We start from the raw sequence: 19500 nt of genomic DNA, 5'->3' as shown, positions 1-19500 counted from the left end.
ATATTAATTGTCTATAAATTTAACTCGCACTATGAGATTCATACTCATTATTAATCACACACACACAAACTCATATCTTATTTCTTTGTCAGAAATCCACAAAAAAAACTTGAGAGTCGGTGAGCTTCTGAATATATCTATATGTAGGTGGTAATAAATGACAATAGAATAAGATATTGATTTTATAAGAAAAAAGGTGCAAGAGGAAGTGGTTTGACATTTTGTAAATTTAAAATTTTTAGGGGAGGAAGAACACGGCTTTCTTCTCCCTCAAAATAAAACGGCTCTAAAGTATTTTTGGAAAATAAGGGGCTAGGGTTTTCACAAGAGATTCCTGAAAAACCATATGTACATTCAATGCAAACTTGTGTAAATTTTTGTTTCTAAAGGGAAAGGGTAAAAAGACAGTATGATGCTTATTGTCCGGATCGATCTCACATAAAAACAAGATGCATGCTAAATATAAAAATGATTTAATATATATATATATATATATATATATATATAACTGATATCATATGATGATATAGCTGACCTGCGGTCCCTCTGTTGAATGCCGTTGCCACCCACAACAAATTATAAAAAAAGAGATGCCCCATATTCTAGCCAGCCCTTTATTTGCGTTACACTCTTCTTGGTTGATTCTTTCTTGGACAGTTTATATATTAATTTACATGTAATTTTGTGTTGTATTGCTCCATGTCTACAAACCACAAACAACCATACGTGATACTTACAATACTACTGCTGGATTGTTATTTTTATATATATATTTTGAGGGATTCGTCAAATAATTATTTGAGGGATACTCCTTGTAGGTCCCACTCCAGATTGTATTTCACTAATCCAAACCGTCTATTTTGTAGATACTCATTCAAAGATCATCTCTACAAAAAATCACTTGAATCAGATATTATTTGACCACTCAATTAAGTTATTGAAATTTTAGTATTTTCTTGAAGCACCGTGTTCATTGATTTTGTAAGACACAATTGGATGTCGAAACGGTTTCCGATTTGTCTAATTTTTTGTAAGGATGATCTATAAATGAAGACCTAAAAAATAGATTGTTTGGATCATTGGGAAAAAAATGATAGGGTACCCTAAAGAATGTTCCTCAAATAAAATTATTTAAAGGATCCCTCAATAGAATACTATATATATATATATATATGTATATCGGCCTTTTAATTTAAGGTGGCAAGTAACTATTATATATGTTGGACAAAGTTGGTGAAAACGGATGCTAGTTACTTGACGTTAATAACGTACAAGGCATGATGTGTGATGATATCGTCATGACTTGGACCAAAGAACTTTACATGGTTCATGCATGAACTCCTAATAATCAAGTTTAACTAAAGTTCTAACCGATCTTCATCGTCTTAGGGTTTAAGATTAAGCGTTAATTTGGAATTTAGTACGTATTCGAAACGTACACTAAAATATAATTACATAGTATTATATGCAATGACATTGGTTTGATAGTAAGTACAGTATCAACAGTGAAAACCTAAACCTGTGCAAAATGGGGTTGAATTGATGCTTTGCCTAATCAAGTTGTGTGGCAAGGTTCTCCACTCATCCTTTCATCCAAAAATGGCACTTGGCTTTGTCAAGTGTCATGTTTTAATTCCTTACTGTTGCCAGATGCCATATATATATCTCTCTCTCTGTGGCTAAAGTAAAATGGAAAGAGAGCTGCAAAGATTTAGAAGATTGCAGGCCCACTTTGCCAAGTATAGGGAGCACTAGAATCAGACTAGACGCTTAGTGTTGGTTGTTCTTTCGTCACATCTTAGCTAGATTTTGTGTTTCTTCTTTTTCGTCTTTTTCACTCCCCTGAATTATGTGAATAGGTTTGAGGTCACATCTATGGCCTCTTCTCCTTGCAAAAGCGGCAACAATAATTTAAAGTCGGCTGGTTGGTGGACTGAGATTTGACTCAATTTTAGCAAATAGTAAATGGATCTACTGGCACTGTGGCACTACATTTACAACTCTTTGATGCTTCCCTTTGCAAGCTGTTCTCTAGGTAGCCCACATTTATAGCTACGTATATTAGCTGGGTGTGATGAATAAGTATTTACTCTCCCCAATTTGACCAAACTTGCGACTGTGTATGAGATTAAAAACTGAGTTTTCAGGTCACACAGAGATACTATATGAGAATAGACGTCTTTCTTGATTTTCTTAAGGTGGTCAGTTATATGTGTAGTCTGATCCCACCATGTGATGCACTAGGGGGTCCATGAATTTTCTTTCTTGAGAAAATATCTTGTAAAGTCTGGCCTAGCATGCAATGACTAATGGAGCCTAGCCTTAGCTTTCTTTGAGGCATTTTATCAAACAGTTTGCAGTCTTTGTCCCAGACTCCAAGAAAACAAACTATTTCTTAGATTCTGACTGAGGTTAGGGTTGATTTACATGTATTACTGCTTCCTTATGTGGAAAGGTTGCAATCAACTTAAGAAGAAGGAAGGAGATGGGTTTTATCAAACCAATCAAGCCAGTCAAACAACAAACTTCGTCTAAAAGCCCAAGCCTTGTTTAACTTTAGGACCAACAAATCTTTAAAACAACCCAAGGCCCATTTAAGAAACTTATCTCATTTGAAGAAAGAAGCTACTTGTTTGTAGCTACAAGCCTACAATTATCTATCAATGCACAATTTTAAACAAGAATAATTTTTCTTTGGCCCCCTTTGGTAATTCTTGGTAGCTTGTTTTAATTTCACGCCAACCCCTATTGTTGTGGTCATACATAGACCAATCTACCTAATTGGGTCATCCTCTTCTTGCAGCTGAAGCCTATATAGACCTAGCCTGGTCCAAATGATCAATGACAAAAATATGGGTAGGGGGAGGCCTGAAACCTAGCTACCCTAAACCCTCAAAATTTGGGCTGGTTGCTTTGTTTTGTAGACTATAATTGGAGTTTCAAACAACCAGCTCTGGCAAAACTGTTAGAGACCTCTCATCACAAACTTCAAAATTGCAACAAAAAGTATATATCAAGCCATTTCCACTTTCAAACTTATGTTTTTTGGGGTAAATTATTTTTCAGTCTTTCAAAGTTGCAAGCAAACCCACAAACATGTGTGAGAATAAAGGCATCTTAGCTTATAAAATAGAAAAGACTACAATTGGAGGGTAGGTGACAGGAAAAGGTTGCTTTAAAAACCAAGCAACTTCCATTTAAAGGGAAGAGAGAGTGAGTGCAGAGTGCAGCCCCAAAGTCCATATGAAACGACATGCCTCAAAATCAATCACGAAAAAAAAAGAAAACCCTAAATTGGGAATTCAAACAACTTTATCAATTCCGTTTTTGCTAATTTTGAATATGACGAGACATCCAACCTTTGTTTTTTGTGATGTCTTTTTGTTTGAAACGCGAGACAGAGAGTCGTCTTTCCCAAATTGAAAATTGGAAACTCGTAACCAAATTGCTCATACATTAAAATGGAAACTTATTCATTTTCTTCATGCTACTAATTAATTCGCAAACTTTGACATTTTGACAAGAACCGTGATGAGCAACTGTTGTATGCTTGTCTTTGTTGACAGATGCATTCCCTTTTATCACAATTTTCTTGAGTGATATCCAAGCCTTATCAGATATTTATAGTAATGTGGCTGTTTGTCACTCAATTTTTCTATTTCTTTCCCACCAATCTCACTCGATTGTGTTTTTCCTTTTCCTTTCTCATTGTTGGGCTACATGAATGCTTGAATTTAAGAATATAAAAGGTAGATTAATTAGAAATTAGGGTAATTTTATCAATAATGAGATTTGTAATAGTGATTATCTTGGATAGTATACTTCATGACATGTGAATTTTAAAAAATTAGGGTTATAATTCAAATTATTTGGCTCGTATATAATTAGTGTTTTACCGGACAATGCTTATCACTCACCTTGCCCCAATGTGGCGAGAAATTTCTCACCAAATGTTCTCATTCTATAATGATAAGTAATAGAGAACATAAGTTTGAAAGTTTCACCAAACTCGCCTTCTCCCTTTTTATATATATAGATGAACATATTGAGATGATAAATGGAACTGTTATTTTCATGATTGCTGTCAACAAAACATCAAGGTGATATGAAAAATACAACTTTAATTGAATCGTTTAGTTAGCTGTTCCTGGGCATCTTACCCAGAACCCAATCAATGATGAAAAAGACCAAAACTGCATTTGGTTATGATGACAATAGTGGAAGAGACAGCACCAACCAACCAAACATGAGTCTTTGTACGTACGAACTTTCATGAGAAAACATACCACAATGGAATACTATATATGTGCGCATTCTTTTTTAGATCCTACACTGGCCTATTTCTCCCTCTACTAAGCCAACTCATCACACTTTTCAGGAACATCACATATGCAAGATGATGCTTTCATAAAAATGGAAATATCCAAGCCATGGTCATAATTAATTAGAAGCAAATCTAAAAATTAGAGGAAATATTTAATCGGAGTCACATGGGGCAAGTGTAGTCGTCTAGTTCGAATATCATAAAGAAAGTTAAAGTTTTTAATTTAAAAATCAACTAATAATAGTTAGATACAAACTTTTTGAAGGTTTCTTAATTTTCTGACGTGATACCATCTTTCACATCCTAGCAACATGTGTGTGCTCATTGTCATTGAGTCTAGTTGCTAGCTTAACCTTCACACACCCCACCACTTTCTTTATGAGAGGAAAGTGTGAAGGTGGGGGATGCACACCTAACATGCAAGCAACCTTTTAAAATCCAACCCCAATAATTCGATTTTACATTAATACCACCTCAGAGGGAACGAATGGCCACAGATGAATGGCTTTTCGTGGCCGCTTTTGCAACCCCACCAAGTTTTTGTTTTTCTTGTCGACAATCTTTTCTATTTTTGGAAACCACTCAAAATCAATTCCAATTATAGATTAAGGTAGAGAGATAAAGAGGCCTTTCTCTTTTGGGTTTTTCTCACTCTCATCTCTGTCATCTGGGTTCCACTTGCTATTAATAATTTTTGTGTCTAATTTCTAAGGGTAACTTTCACTCATGTGCAAAGTGCGTGAGTGTTATATATGTTAGGATGGGTCAATTTTATTGTATTGTAATTTGTATGTGTGCAATAATATATACAACGTGCATGTGAAGGTAAATAATGTAATGTAAACATTTACTTGGTCAGAAAATTTAATTTTTTTAATTAAACTCGGTCGGTGTGCACTGTGCAGTTTGCAGAACGGCAGTCGTCGGTGAAGTGAAGGCAAAGAGAAACGCAGTATTTTCATTCAAGATCATGAGGCTCAAAATTAATGGGATTAGAGTAGGAATAGAAATAAAAGCTACTTCAAGTTCGAGTGTATTAGGAAGGCAATCAGCAATGTGATATAAATAACAACACTTTTTCGTATCCCACCTAAGTCTAAGATCATAGGTAGAGCATCTCATTGCATTTATAAAATATAGTCTTGTTGCGTTTCAAAAATGTTATTTTGCAGCTTAAACCATGAAAAAGAATTTCAGAAAAACGATACTGTAATTGTGTCCATGGATTGGAATTTGGAAGTATAAAAAGAGAAGAAGGTACGTACTTGGGAATTTTCAATAATTATTTTATTTTATATTTTATGGTGGGTGAAGCATTGCTATTCACCCAAACTTCTTAATAATTAATGCTCAGAAATTAAACAGGTGTATGGTACAATACCAGCACAGTTCCTTTATGATTGGGTTTCGTTTGTTGTATTGAAGACAGAAGGTGGACAAAAGCTAGCTGGTAGCTGCTTGCTGCTACCGGGCAAACTCCAGCTCCTTCTACCTCCATACATCTTCTATGACAAAATGAAGAGGATTCTTATAAAGTTTTTGGTTTATGCATCCAATTGTACAAACCTCATTAAAAATATCATCCGTACTAAAATAATCAACTAAGTAGTTTCTCGGAAACCTTATGTTCGTCTATTTATTTTACTGCCTTCGAATATATGCATCATATATGTGAATAAAAAAAATAAAATAGAGATAATGTTTAACTTTTAAGAGCATCCCCTTTGCAACAAAACTCTTTCTAAAAGGAGGACCATGAATCGACTTTATCTGTAGCTGTAGCATTCACAAACAGTACTTTTGGTCTGGTGGTCCAATCCAATTGCTAAATGGGACACCAATGGAGAATTCACAACAGAACAGCTCATTATCTTTTGCGATTTATGAAACTTGTGGATGAGAAAATTAGACATCTGAGGATATATATATATATTGTCACAAACAATTCTGTGGGTTCTTTGATTCCTAGGCAACAACTTTCTCCTTTGTTTTTCGTTTTCAACCATAAATAAAATTGTTGGATTGTTGTTACAGGAAATTGATGTCCACACCCACCGTCTCACTGAACTCCCATGATACCATAATTGGTGTTCATGTTATTCAGAGACTAGGGTTTTGCTTAGCATTTTGAGGCAGGAAGAGGCCCTCTAGGAAAGGAAACTTTTGATTCCACTTCCCCCAAATGGACCAAGCAAATCTGTTAATATTTCCTAAATTATAATTTGCAGAGTAATTGATAAAGTCTAGGCCATGCATATCATGTTATTTATTATTTTCTTGAGGCATCTAATGATACTTTTAAAAACCTTTCCCACTTATAAGTTATATCCCAATTCCACCCAACTGGGTTTTCAACAGTTTGGCTAGTGAATAGCCTAGATTAGCCCTTACCTACAAAACATGCCTTGTCCATTTTTCTTGACCTATTAGAATGGAATCGGCTGGTAGGGTTAGCCTGAGGACAAGTTATTTTTGCTTTTGTTAGCAAAGTTTCAGACACGTTCATGCAGCTATAGCTATCGCCTAAGTTGGCTCCATCTATGATTCTACATATTTAGGCTAGTTTCGTCCCAATCCTTTGAATGCAGGCTCTTTCCTTAGTGGGGGGATCCTTTCCATATGCAAAGGTACCATGCTTTATGATTAAGCTCTACTCAAAAGGAGAAGGATAATGTCACGCCCACGCACTTTCAAACCACACACTCATGCGTCAATAAGGTTCTTATCTCTTAAACAACATAAGTCTGTGTCTGAAATATTCTTCATTCGTGTCAAACGTATTTTCATATAATCAAACCGTTTCTAATACTAGTACAGTATGATCAAAATAAAAATTTGTACTTTTTGAGAACTTCTAAACTATCTTTGTTAATATAGGTTTTTTTATTACAAATAGTTCCTGAGGTTTGCGGAATAATCGTCTTTGATCCTTTATGTTTTTTTGTGACATGGTTAGTCCTTACTTAAGGTTATGTTCCGTACATAAAGCTCTTGAATAAAAAATTCAAAAAGAGAAGGACAATGTCACGTCCACGCACTTTGAAACCACACAATTATACGTCAATAAGGTTCTTATCTCTCAAACAACGAAAGTTTATGTTATAAGTATTCTTCATATACGTGTCAAACATATTTTCAGATAATCAAACTGTTTCTAATACTAGTACAGTACAGTATGATCAAAATAAACAATTGTACTTTTTGAGAACCTCTGAACTATCTTTTAGAAATACTTCGATCCTTAATGAAAGTTTTACATGCTTCTAACAGAAAAGGGCTGCTAAAGCGCTCACTCTCTCTCTCTCTCTCTCTCTCTCTCTCTCTCTCAAGTAGGCTTCTTGTTGAAGGGCAGGTGGGACAAGAGATGTTAAATTTTGAATGATATTGTTAAAGAGGTCCGTGCAAGGGAAGGTGTGAGGGAGCAGATGGGGTGTGAATTTTGTGGACATAATAACAATGCCCAAAAATGGAAATATATGGATGCAAAGAGAGTAAGTCAGAGAGAGATAAAGCAACAGAATTGATGGGTGTTTTAAAGAGAGAGAGAGAGAGAGTGAGTGGAAAGCTTAAGCGCGTCCCAGAAAAGGGAAACCAAAGAAGTAGTTTGTCTCAGTGAATGATGAAAGCGATCTAACACACACACTGCACTGTGCACAGCATATGCATATATGAAAATACATAATATATTATAATTATACACCCTTCACAGTCAAGTCCCAGTCTGAGTCCTTCACAGAGTCACAGTCACATTCATCAGAAATACGTATATGGTTTTGGACAGAAAACAAAATTGAAAGGACAAACGCTACACGCACCACTCTCACCAATAATGAAACCAAATAAAGAAAACAACCTCTCCAAAACCATTTCCAACCATTCAAGCAAAGCAATCACATTTATGGAAAACCTCTTATTATTAAAAAAAATATTTTTTTTTTAAAAAAAAGCAAAAATTTAATTATCCCAAGGCAACCCTTGTTTGTGTTATAAATACCTTCTAGGCCAAATGACATTTCTTTTGGTCCTTATACTTGACTAGGGTTTTGCTTTTTATCCCTATACTTACTTGATATTGTAATTGAACGACCAATTTTACATACTTTATTCTAATCACTCAAAAGGATATCGACTATAATAACAACCTTAATCATTCAAAATAACACGAAAAACCTCTCACACAAAACATGATTCATATAACTTTAAAGAATAGATAGAAACCTACAACTGTTCATATATTTCTACATTAGTTAATTACGAGGGCATATATTATTGTCAAAATCAAAACTATGAGGATGAAAGTGAAAATCTAAACAGCCTACATGGTTTGTTAGCACGTAATTAACTTTCCGACATGTTATTATCAGATTATCAATACGATAAGTGTATTCGAACAAGAACTAATTGACGTGATAAATGACATCACGTTATGTTGCAAGTTGCGAGAATGTTGACAAGACAACATACCCATGTATATACCCAATCTATCTATCGTCCTCCTTCTTCATAGTTTTCTGTTTAATTTTCCTTCCTTTGGTCCCCACATTGCTCAACAAGGGTTGTCTTGTACAGACCTAGTACACTTCAACACACATGCAACATAGCTGTGTTATCAATTATAGCCTCTCCCCTTTTTTTTTCTTTTTTGGTTCTTTTTTCCACCATAATAATTCATGGTAAAAAGCATATGAGAGAGAGAGAGTGGGATAAAATCTGTTTGTCTGAGTTATAGCAGTGCTTCGTAGATCCGATGCAAAGGAAAGGATCTTAGGCAAGGGGCTTTAAGCTACTACAGGACAATGTCGCTTTGTTCTCTTTTGGAAAATTGGAGTTTTTCCTCCATTCAATTCACACCCAAATCATATAAAGCCGCGTGGCAGCGTTAGTGCTTTGGACCACTTCAGGGATCACTTATGAAGAAATCTACGGCACACAAAAGTTTTGGTATTATTCTAAAATAAAAAAAAAATAAAAACACATATTTATCTTCCTTGTTTAAAAATCAAATTAAAATAACTAATGGGATCTAGCTAAGTACTTGCACTTTATTTGTATGTGTGAGAAACTCCTTTGCTTCTTGTATCGCTTGTATTTAAAAAATAATAAAATCAAAGTAAAACAGAAGCGTATGTATGTATTGCTTCTAGTCTAGGTCAAAATAACAATGAGGTAAAGTGGCAGTGAAAATCAGAGGGGTACGAAGGATTCTTTGCTTCAAAACCCAAGTTTTCTGCTTTCACATGCAAGGGACAGAATCTCTGGCTCTTTTATTAGCAACTTTTAGATTTGCATTATTGCTCCTTACCTAGCTAATTAGAAGCTTAATTGGTCATTAAAATATTTAATTAATCTACATTTTCCTTGTTAAAAACGAAAGTACAATGAACTTACAGATGTTTGCTTTGTTTTGTGCAGATTTCAAACTTCAATCAAAGATGCACAAGAATGTCGAGCCAGCTTTAGCTAAGTTTTCACCCTGAGGTATATACAATGTACCTTAACTTAGGCATGCATTTACATATATTTATAATATAATGCAGACTTCAAGAAATGGCTCAGTGAGAGAGAGAGAATATAATTTGTATGCGCCTCAGAAAAATCTTGGTGTGACGCGCATGATGATGAAAGCAGCTCTTGTATTTTATTCGCATCTGCCTAACTTACAATATCTAATTAATATACTATTTTACTATTTTATTAAAAATAACAAATAAATATAATAATAAAAATATGTTCTTCGTATTGTCGCATGTTCTAGGTCTAACTTGACCCCATTTTTCTTAAGTGTCTTTTGTGTTTGCTTTGTAATTAAAACATGACTAAACATATGAGAATTAGGTGAGTTGTTTAAGATCAGTCGGTCGCAAGTTTGAATCTCCCTCTTCGAACTGACATGACTAAATTTTAAACCCCAAGTAGAACCCTAACCCCATTGGTCTCTATCTTTTAATTTTTTATGTCCTTTGAAATATATGAAAGGTCCCTCTCGTCATAATAGCAGTGTCTGCTACTGCTTTTGGAGAAAGAACTGATTCAAAGGACACCGATGATGGGGACTATTCATCACCATCGGGTGATATTTCCAAGACAATACAAAATACCTGTTTTCGTATGCCTGAATTTCTCTGAGTCTCCACCCCATCTTTGAAGCTTAGATTTTCTTCCTCTTTGTTTTCTCACCTCAACCTCAACCTCAACCTCAACCCCAACCCCACTTTTAAGGCCAAAAAAGTTGAATTATAAAAATAGAAAGATGACAACCTTTGGATCCAAAATATCATAACTTAATCTAGCAGCTAGGGCGCAATAAGTCAGTAACACATGGTCTTGAATTACATATAAAATAATAAAACAACTATTAAAATTAAATCAGATATATATTGTTGTCAGAACTCAGAATATCTAGTTGAAGATGGATTTTTTCCATTTGTTAGTTTGACCAATGACCATACATTTCCCACAAAACAGGAGACTTTCCTTCCTCTCTCTTTTGTTTTGTGTTCTCTTCCTCTTCTTGACTAGTTTCTCTTTTTGGGACTCTGAAAAAATTGGAGTTGGGGATCAAATCAAAAGGCTTACAAACACAAACATATCAAGACGGCTTGGTGAATAATTAGATGAAATGGGACATGGTGGAAATTAGGCAGAAAAATGTAGGAGGGAGGGTCATGGCTCAATGGTCAAGAGAAGAGCTATAGCTAGCGTCTTGTGAGAGAGTGGAAACCACTTTTCGGCAGCCAGCAATTTTGCGCGGACGGTCTGATTTGAGGTGGGAATCCTGATGATGCTGCAGCAGTTGCAAATATATCGGAAGTCGGCGTGCCGGATTGCCATTGTTGTTGGTGTGGGTGGTCACTCATCGAGAGTGAAAGATCACTGCCGATGCGGCCTCCTTCGCTGCTGCTTGGAAACTGAACCTGGGACAAAAGGAAAAATAATCACAATAATTTTAAGCAAATTCATCATCACCGCAGCAAATCATGAGTTGAAAATTATTTAATTGTGCTTACATGGTGGTAATTGTTTGGTGAGTTGAAATGTGGTGGGAAAGTGTGAGGCATTTGGGTGTCTCCAACGTTAGGCCTCCTACTAAACTGCCCATATTTATGCATTTCATTGGGGGCTGGAGAATGAAGGTTGGTTCTGAGTAGAAGCTGCATGGCTTCTGTCTCTAAGTATCCATCTCTTCTGTGTACATCACTCTCCTCTCTAGATCGATCCCTTTGTAGGTTAAGCTATTAAATGTAAGAAACAAAAATAATTAGACGGATATATGATAGAAATATGTATGAATCACACGTTCAGACAATAATTAATGTAATTAAATAAAAATAATTTGTTACGAAACCTTTTGTCGAAACCCTTGATTCCGCCAATCGGCTTCGAGTTGCATTGAGGCAGAATGTTGAACTTCCATTGCAGCATTTTGGCCATGATCACTACTCCCAAAAGCTTGATTGTTTTTCTTCGAGTTTGAACTGCCCAAACTCAAATCGAGATTGTGTTCTGCAGCATTAACGCCGGATGATTCTACGCAAACACATAAATCCAAATGATCAGATTAATTACAATGCATTAATAATGTTATTACAATTTGAATTACCAGAGGAGGGGTTGAGCTCGTTCTCGTAGATGCTGGGATCAAAATTAGTGACAGCTTCCTTGCCATTGCACTTGATTGCTGCTTTGTCATAGGCCCTACAAGAATTGAAGTAGCATAAAATTAAGCCCCAACAAAAACTCAAATCTTTAGGAACATTCTAACCATAAAAGAAATCAACATTACGAGATATACATGTTTACATATAGAGAGCAGATCCGTACTACGATATCATGTATATATATATATATGTACCTTGCAGCATCAATCTCGGTATCAAACAAGCCCAAATACACGTACCTATGAAAATCATTGAGCAATTCATGAAGCAAGGAAGTAGTAGAAGAAAAATGGTGAAATGAGAATTGAAGGGTAAAGCTAGAGAGAGAGAGAGAGAGAGAGAGAGAGGTTGATTACTTTTTGCCTAAAAATTGGCCCATCCTGGCCTCCCATCTCCCACACTTGTGCAAGGTGACCCCTCTATATTTGGAGCTACCTCTGGGGAACCCGGTGCTTTGTCGGCGAAGTACATGCACAAATTCTTCCTTTGTTAAATTGGTCATCTGTGTTTCATTTCATGCAAACATCCCAAGAAAATTATAACAAACCAAAACTCAAAAATAAAATTTTAAAAAAGAAAAAGAAATTTATTTATTTATTTTCTGCAACTGTTGAAGATAAGGTATTTAAAAAAAAAAAAAAAAAACTGTTGAAGATAAGTTCAAAGCCCTTTCTCTTTATTTCGGGGACCGTACACTCTCTCTCACCTGTTTCAAGTCTTCTTCATAATCCTCTATGCTAAAATTTATGTCAGCCTCCACTCCCCGGAACTTGATGGCCGCTCGATCGTAAGCACTGCATAACACAAAATAAATTCTCATATTTTTTCCAGCCCCCACATTTTCCCACACAAAATTAAACCTTGGTTTTTTCGAGATGAAGAAATAGAAAAAGAGCTCACCGTGCAGCTGCATGTGCTGTGTCAAATCCACCTATTAATCGTATTATGGCGAAAGAAAAAAAAGTCCCATCAGTAAAAATACCATAAAATAAAATTAAAATTGCAAGCCAAAACACAAAGGCATCATTTTTGTCAGAGTCTTACCAAGATAAACTTGCTTCCCACAATCCCTGTGCCAAAGTACAAAATAAATTAAATATAGAAATATATATATATATATATAAATTGTTTGAAACATAGGAATAGTAACTGAAAAAAATTAGTTACTAATTATGTGAAGTGAAATTGTTTGAAACATAGGAATAGTAACTGAAAAAAATTAGTTACTAATTATGTGAAGTGAAATTAACTAACTAATAACTGACCAAATATGAGACTCCCATCGGCCAGTCCTCCGGTAAAACGTCACGCCGCGGTACTGAGAGCTCCTGGAGCGAGGCCCACGCCGGCTCTTCTTCATGGGCTGGTGGGCTGCCTCCACCGCGGCCGGCGGCTTCCCGGGGCTGCCCGAATCCGACTGCCCGAAATTGACCCCGACCCAGTGGGCCCTGGGAAACGACGACGACGACGAAGAAGGAGGAGCTGGAGGCGGGACGGCACCCCGTGTGGGCCCCATTATTTCAGAGGTGGAGTCTAGCTCCACCGGAAAGAACTGTCGGGTCACGGTCACGGTCACGGGCGGATCACCATCCATGGACTCCTCGTGGGCCATGGAGAACCCGAATATCTTGCCCCCTCCTCCTCCCCGCGTCTTGGCGAGCTTGGCGGGGCCGTCGTCGTCTTCTTCCTCGTCTGATCCGTCGTCCTCGACGACCACGGCCGAGGAGCTTGAATTGGACACGGATCCGACCCGTTTGCCCTTTTCCTCGTCTCCGTCGGCCGAGGTCTTCTGGGAGGAGCAGCCCTCCGATTCATCGCCACGTGGACGCTGATCAGGCGAGTCATTGAGATCCCACATTTTTTTTCTGTCTGTCTCTTTGTTGGGTTTGTCTACCAGCTGTTTGCTCGGTGTTCAGTTTTATTTTTTTACATCAAACCCAGAATTCAGCGTGGCAAAAAAAAAAAAAAGGCCTCAACAAGAAACACGAAAAGGAAAAGTTAAAGAGAGAAAAGAGAGAGGTGGGTAATGTTGCAGGTTTTGTGTCTTTGCAAAAAGGCAAGAGTAGGAGGAGGGTTAAGAGAGAGAGAGAGAGAGAGAAAGAGAGAGCTATGGAGCTATGAAGCTATGAAGCTATGGAGCTATGGACTCCAAGATCTTGTGCTTGTATATGGCGCCTAAAACTGCCCAATACAGCATAGACGAGGCCAGTTTCAGTAAAGCCTTAGCCTCAAGCTTTCTCACCCCACCCTTAATACCCCCCTCTCTCTCTCTCTCTCTCTCCATCTCTAACCACTTGCTTCCTTTTCCTTTCAATGACTCATAATTCTCTCTCTCTCTCTCTCTCTCTCTCTCTCTCTTTACTTTTTATTTTGCGCAATCAATCAATTTTATAAAATTTTGTAGTATGCATTTTTGGCATCTCTATTAAATAAAGATTAAACTTGAAGTTTTTGGGCTTTAAACTTGTTGTGTACAGTTCAACTTTACTGTTGTCTCTCTTTCTCTTTCTCTGTTTCTTTTTTTCTTCTTTTTTTTTTTTCCCTCTTTTTTTGAGGTTATTGGTGGGTTCAAAGGAGCATGGATCAGATGGGGTAATGGGGAGAGAAAAGAAAGAACCATCTCTTTCTTACACAACTTTCCCACGTTAACCAAATCGAAAAGCATTCTTCTCTCTCTCTCTCTCTCTCTCCCTCTCTCTCTCTATTCTATTTACCCACTAATGGAAATAGACAGCCCAAACACTAAAATAGATGGCTAATTACTCTATTGCCTTTATTAGCAACTTAATTATTTCAACGTTCACATCACAAGTCAACAAAATAAATAAAATATTGATACAAAAATATTTGATTTCGCTTTTTTTCACATATTCAGGTATCTTGTGTGTTTCACCTGGTTTTTACCATAAGGAAGAAGGGCAGTAAATAGTGGGTGGACAACCGGGGCATTTTGGGAAAGAAAAAAAGGTGTAATTATCAAATCAAGGACCTCTCTCTCGAAGGAGCGAGGTGGTGAGTGGTGACTGGGTTGTTATTACTGGGTTTGGTTTGGTATCAGAAAAAGGAAATGGGAATAATGGTAGGAAAAGGAAGGTCTTTCCAAAAAAGTCCAATCCAAGAGTACGGGAAGAGGGCCACCTTTGCCTCTTTCGTTCTTCTAGCGACCAATGCCCCTTCCTATTTGCTGTACCTCGTATTGTTGTGGCCCTTCTCTCCCACTCTCCTCTCCTCACTCTCTTCCTTTCCCGCGTCTCCGACACTTCTACTTCTCTTCTTCCTTTCTTTTCTCTTTCAACTTCATCTTTTCCCCTTTGTTAATGCTTAAACAATTTTTTACAAATGGCAAGATTACTTCTTCTTCATTCATACTATATTCCTTTTCATCCCATGTGTGGCCCTTCCTTCACTTGAATAGTTTAGTCCGACTATGTTAACGGGGTGTTACAAGTATTCAAGAATTGTAACATGGGTAGGATTAGTAGTCCCGTAATTTAGAACTTCTGGTTTAATTAAATAATACGTGTATTACAATTTAAGAGAATTTGTAAGTTTACATATGCCCTGTGAAAATACAGCCACAAGTCAAAAACTAGATTTTATGGGAATTGACTGTTTTATAAACATCAAGTGTCGACATTATCATCATCATACCTTAAGGATTTGTTATCGAGATTGTAATACGGTCAATCTAGTTCAGCAGTATGATCCAACACAAAATAATTAAACTGCCAAACTTGCAATAAAAGAACTAAAACCATACTTTAGGCCGAATTACAAATTTAGTAACTCTAGTTTGTTAGGGTTTCTATTTTTGTTCTTATAGCTTAAGAATGCATAAGCATAATCTTGTATTCACATTAAGTTGCAATTGGAATTGATAGAATGGTAGCATGGTAATCCCTAAATACCCAAGTTTTCTTAATAACTTTTATGAATCCATGTGTTAGGGTGGGTTGGTGCATGACTAGCAGGTTTTATATAGGCACACTAAATCATGAAAACACTCTTTGTAAACAAAAATGAAAGCCAAAAAAATTCATGAAACTCAGGGGTACTCTCGAAATGAGAGCAAAAGGAAAAAATAAAATAAAAATCCTAGCCTAAGGAATTATAGTTGCCGCCTCCTTTCCCCATTCATCCCCTCTCTCTTTACTTGTAAAATTGTAATCAAAAGAAGAATGTTTGATTACTTGCTTGTTTTCTCTTTACACTGTTAAGGGTATCTATACCCAAGTTTCCTACAATCAAGAGACTAGTAAAGGAAAGCAAATCATATACAATCAATTACATATAATTTGGCAAATCACTCAATCCCAAATATATTTGGGATTTAGTTGACTTCTCAACACTCCCCCTCAAGTTGGAGAGTGAATATTGTGAACTCCCAACTTGCATACCATAGCTGAAAAATCTTCTTTTCCCAAGGCCTTCGTAAACACATCTGCTACTTGTTGTTGAGATGAAATATATCTTGTAACCACTGTTCTGTCCAGAATTTTATCCCTGATAAAATGACAATCAATTTCAATGTGTCTAGTTCTGTCATGGAACACTGGATTGGCAGATATGTGCAGCGCAGCTTGGTTATCACAATGTAAAGTAGCTGGTCCTGGGTTTGGGAGTTGTAGGTCTTGCAATAGATAACGCAACCAAGTAATTTCACAGCAAGCACCTGTCATTGCGCGATATTCAGCCTCTGCTGAAGAAAGAGATACTGTTTTTTGTCTCTTTGTTCTCCATGAGATCAAAGAATTTCCAAGAAACACGCAATAGCCACTTGTGGACCTTCGTGTGGTTGGACATCCCGCCCAATCTGAATCACAGTATGCCGTCAACTTCATCTCATTTCCAGCAGGAAAGAAGAGTCCTTGTCCTGGTGTACTTTTCAGATACCTCAAAACTCTCATGGCGGCATCTAAGTGTGGCTTGCGAGGCTCATGCATGAATCTACTGAGTATGTGTACTGAGTAGGTAATATCAGGTCTTGTTATGGTGAGATAAATCAAACGTCCCACCAATCGTCTATACTTTGTTGGATCATGAAGTATCTCACCTGTATCAGAAGAAATTTTGGAATTTTGTTCCATGGGAAAGCTTACTGGACGTGCTCCCAAAGCTCCTCCATCTTTAATAATGTCCAATGCATATTTCCTTTGACAAATAGAAATTCCTTTCCTGGAACGTGAGACCTCAATGCCCAAAAAATATTTAAGATCACCAAGGTCTTTGATCTTAAAACGAGTATTAAGAAATCGCTTGAGAGCATCAATGGCAGGCAAATTATTTCCTGTAATCAATATGTCATCAACGTAGATCAAAAGAGCGGTGAAGGACTTGCCATTTTTGCAGGTAAAAAGCGAATAATCGGCTTTGGACTGAGTGAAACCAGCAGCTTGTATGGCTTCAGTGAACTTAGAAAACCATTGGCGAGATGCTTGCTTCAATCCGTACAAGGATTTGTGAAGGCGACATACCAAATGCTCCCCCTGTCGCCGAAGACCAAGAGGAGGTGACATGTAGATTTCCTCATGTAGATCGCCATGGAGGAATGCATTGTGGACGTCAAGTTGATGCAAAGACCAGTGGTGGGCAGCGGCAAGAGCAAGAACACACCGAACAGAAACCATTTTGGCAGTAGGAGAAAATGTGTCATGGTAGTCAAGACCTTCAGTTTGAGTGTACCCTTTGGCCACGAGACGAGCCTTGTAGCGCTCAATGGTGCCATCGGAGCGATGCTTGATTTTATAGACCCATTTGCATCCAATGGGTTGCTTCCCAGGTGGAAGAGAAGTGAGGGACCAAGTCTGATTGGATTCCAAAGCGGCAAGTTCAGATTGCATAGCCTCTTGCCAGTGGGGATTAGAAACAGCCTCTGCAAAAGTGTTAGGTTCCACTGGCCGACTAATATTGGCAATGAAAGTAAAGTGTGATGGTGAGTAACGGTGATAAGAAAGGAAATTAGAAAGGGGATAACGAGTACCTTTGGTGCGACATGGCAAGGAGTCCGACGATTGGTCAAGCGTGGGTAGAGTAACCTGTGAGCAAACATAATCATGGAGATGGGCTGGTTTAACCTTATGGCGAAGAGAGTGGCGGATGGGGGCTGGTGGTACAGAAGGAGAGGAAGGTGGTGATGGGGCTGGTATGGCAGTGGTGTCCGAGGGAAAAATGGGGGCAGCGGTGTCGAAAGAAGCCGTGAGATCGGGTGGGGTAGAAGGAGATGGAGGATGTGGTGAGAGTAAGTCAGGAGATATACATGGAGGAGATGACAAATCAGATAAAGGAAGAGGTAAAACAGGGGGTGGAGGTTCCGTGAGAGAGGAAGAAGGGAGAGTTTGGAAAGGAAAATGACTCTCATGAAAAACGACATCACGACTGGTAAAAAATTTTTTGGTGGTAAGATCAAATAATTTGTAGGCCTTTTGACCGAAAGGATAACCGAGAAAAACACATCGCTTGGCTCTAGGATCAAATTTATGGGAAGGTTGGACAATGGTGGCATAGGCTAAACAACCAAAAACGCGGAGGTGGGTATAAGAAGGAGGTTTATGGTACAGCTTCTCATATGGGGATATCTTGGATAAAAGGGCAGTGGGTAGACGATTGATCAAGTAAATGGCGGTGAGAACACATTCTCCCCAAAAAGAAATAGGGAGATGTGCCTGAAAACGTAAAGCCCTAGCCATCTCTATGATATGTCGGTGCTTGCGCTCTACAACACCATTTTGTTGTGGTGTGTAGACACAAGTATGTTGAAAGATAACCCCATGTTCGTGAAAGAAACGACGCATGGAAGAAAATTCACCTCCATTATCAACGCGTATTTGTTGTACGTGAGTATTGAATTGTGTTTGGACAAAGGCAAAAAAGGATTTAAGCAAGTTCTGTGTTTCAGATTTATTTTGCATGAGAAATAACCAAGTGAACCTAGTAAAATCATCCACAATAGTTAGAAAATAACGAGCCCCTGAAAAAGATGCAATTTTATGTGGCCCCCAAATGTCGCAATGAATAAGAGAGAATGGTTTAGAAGAGGAAATAGAACTTAAATGAAAAGGTAAGCGAGTTTGCTTTGCCAAGGGACAAACCTCGCAAGCATTATTTGAAAAAGGGAAATGTAAAACATTCTTAGCTAAAAATTGTAAACGAGAAGATGATGGATGGCCTAAACGGCTGTGCCAGAGGTGAGTTGAGGCATGAGCATGGTTGCAAGATGGTGGGAGAAGGGAAGGCTTGTCTGACACCAAAGAAACCAAGTAGTAAAGACCTCCTTGCTGTTTACCCAGACCAATCGTCTTCCTCGTAGCCAAGTCCTGCAAAATGCACCAATTAGGAAAAAAAGAGATGGAACAATGAAGTCCTTGTGTAAGTTTGCTTACTGACATCAAATTAACTTTGAAGCTAGGCACATACAAGACATTGTTTAAAGAAAGAGATGAGTTGAGAGAAGCATTCCCAACAGAAATAATAGAAGCCTTTTCACCGCTAGGCAATACAACTGGTGGAATGGAAGGGTTG

The 19500-nt window shown here is 37.6% G+C and overlaps 1 protein-coding gene across 2 annotated transcripts; it reads right to left on the bottom strand.

Moving 5' to 3' along the window:
- Positions 1-10589: 10589 nt before the first annotated feature.
- On the bottom strand, positions 10590-14317 carry LOC117630958 (floral homeotic protein APETALA 2-like). 2 transcript variants are annotated; one of them, XM_034363840.1, is made up of 10 exons: positions 13248-14317; positions 13027-13052; positions 12883-12913; positions 12689-12776; positions 12339-12484; positions 12177-12221; positions 11925-12019; positions 11670-11851; positions 11332-11556; positions 10590-11238 (listed from the first exon to the last, which is right to left on the bottom strand). In XM_034363840.1, exons 1-10 carry the CDS (start codon positions 13838-13840, stop codon positions 11020-11022), a joined length of 1650 nt encoding a protein of 549 aa, XP_034219731.1. In that variant the 5' UTR covers positions 13841-14317; the 3' UTR covers positions 10590-11019. The 2 variants fall into 2 exon arrangements, with proteins under 2 accessions (XP_034219731.1, XP_034219732.1); XM_034363841.1 differs by having other exon boundaries at positions 11670-11827.
- Positions 14318-19500: the final 5183 nt, after the last annotated feature.

The sequence above is a fragment of the Prunus dulcis genome, chromosome 6 (genome assembly GCF_902201215.1).
Source record: "Prunus dulcis chromosome 6, ALMONDv2, whole genome shotgun sequence".
Classification (NCBI taxonomy): Eukaryota; Viridiplantae; Streptophyta; class Magnoliopsida; order Rosales; family Rosaceae; genus Prunus; species Prunus dulcis.
Note: the sequence above shows the minus strand (reverse complement) of the source record. Positions and strands in the feature narration are given on the sequence as shown.

Excerpts from the sequence above, each read along its gene's own strand:
- LOC117630958 (XM_034363840.1), bottom strand. The coding sequence starts at position 13,840 with ATGTGGGATCTCAATGACTCGCCTGATCAGCGTCCACGTGGCGATGAA. Across the intron at positions 12,777-12,882 it reads ACAGCACATGCAGCTGCACG|TGCTTACGATCGAGCGGCCA; the intron begins GTGAGCTCTTTT and ends TGTGTTATGCAG. Across the intron at positions 12,485-12,688 it reads ATGAAGAAGACTTGAAACAG|ATGACCAATTTAACAAAGGA; the intron begins GTGAGAGAGAGT and ends AATGAAACACAG.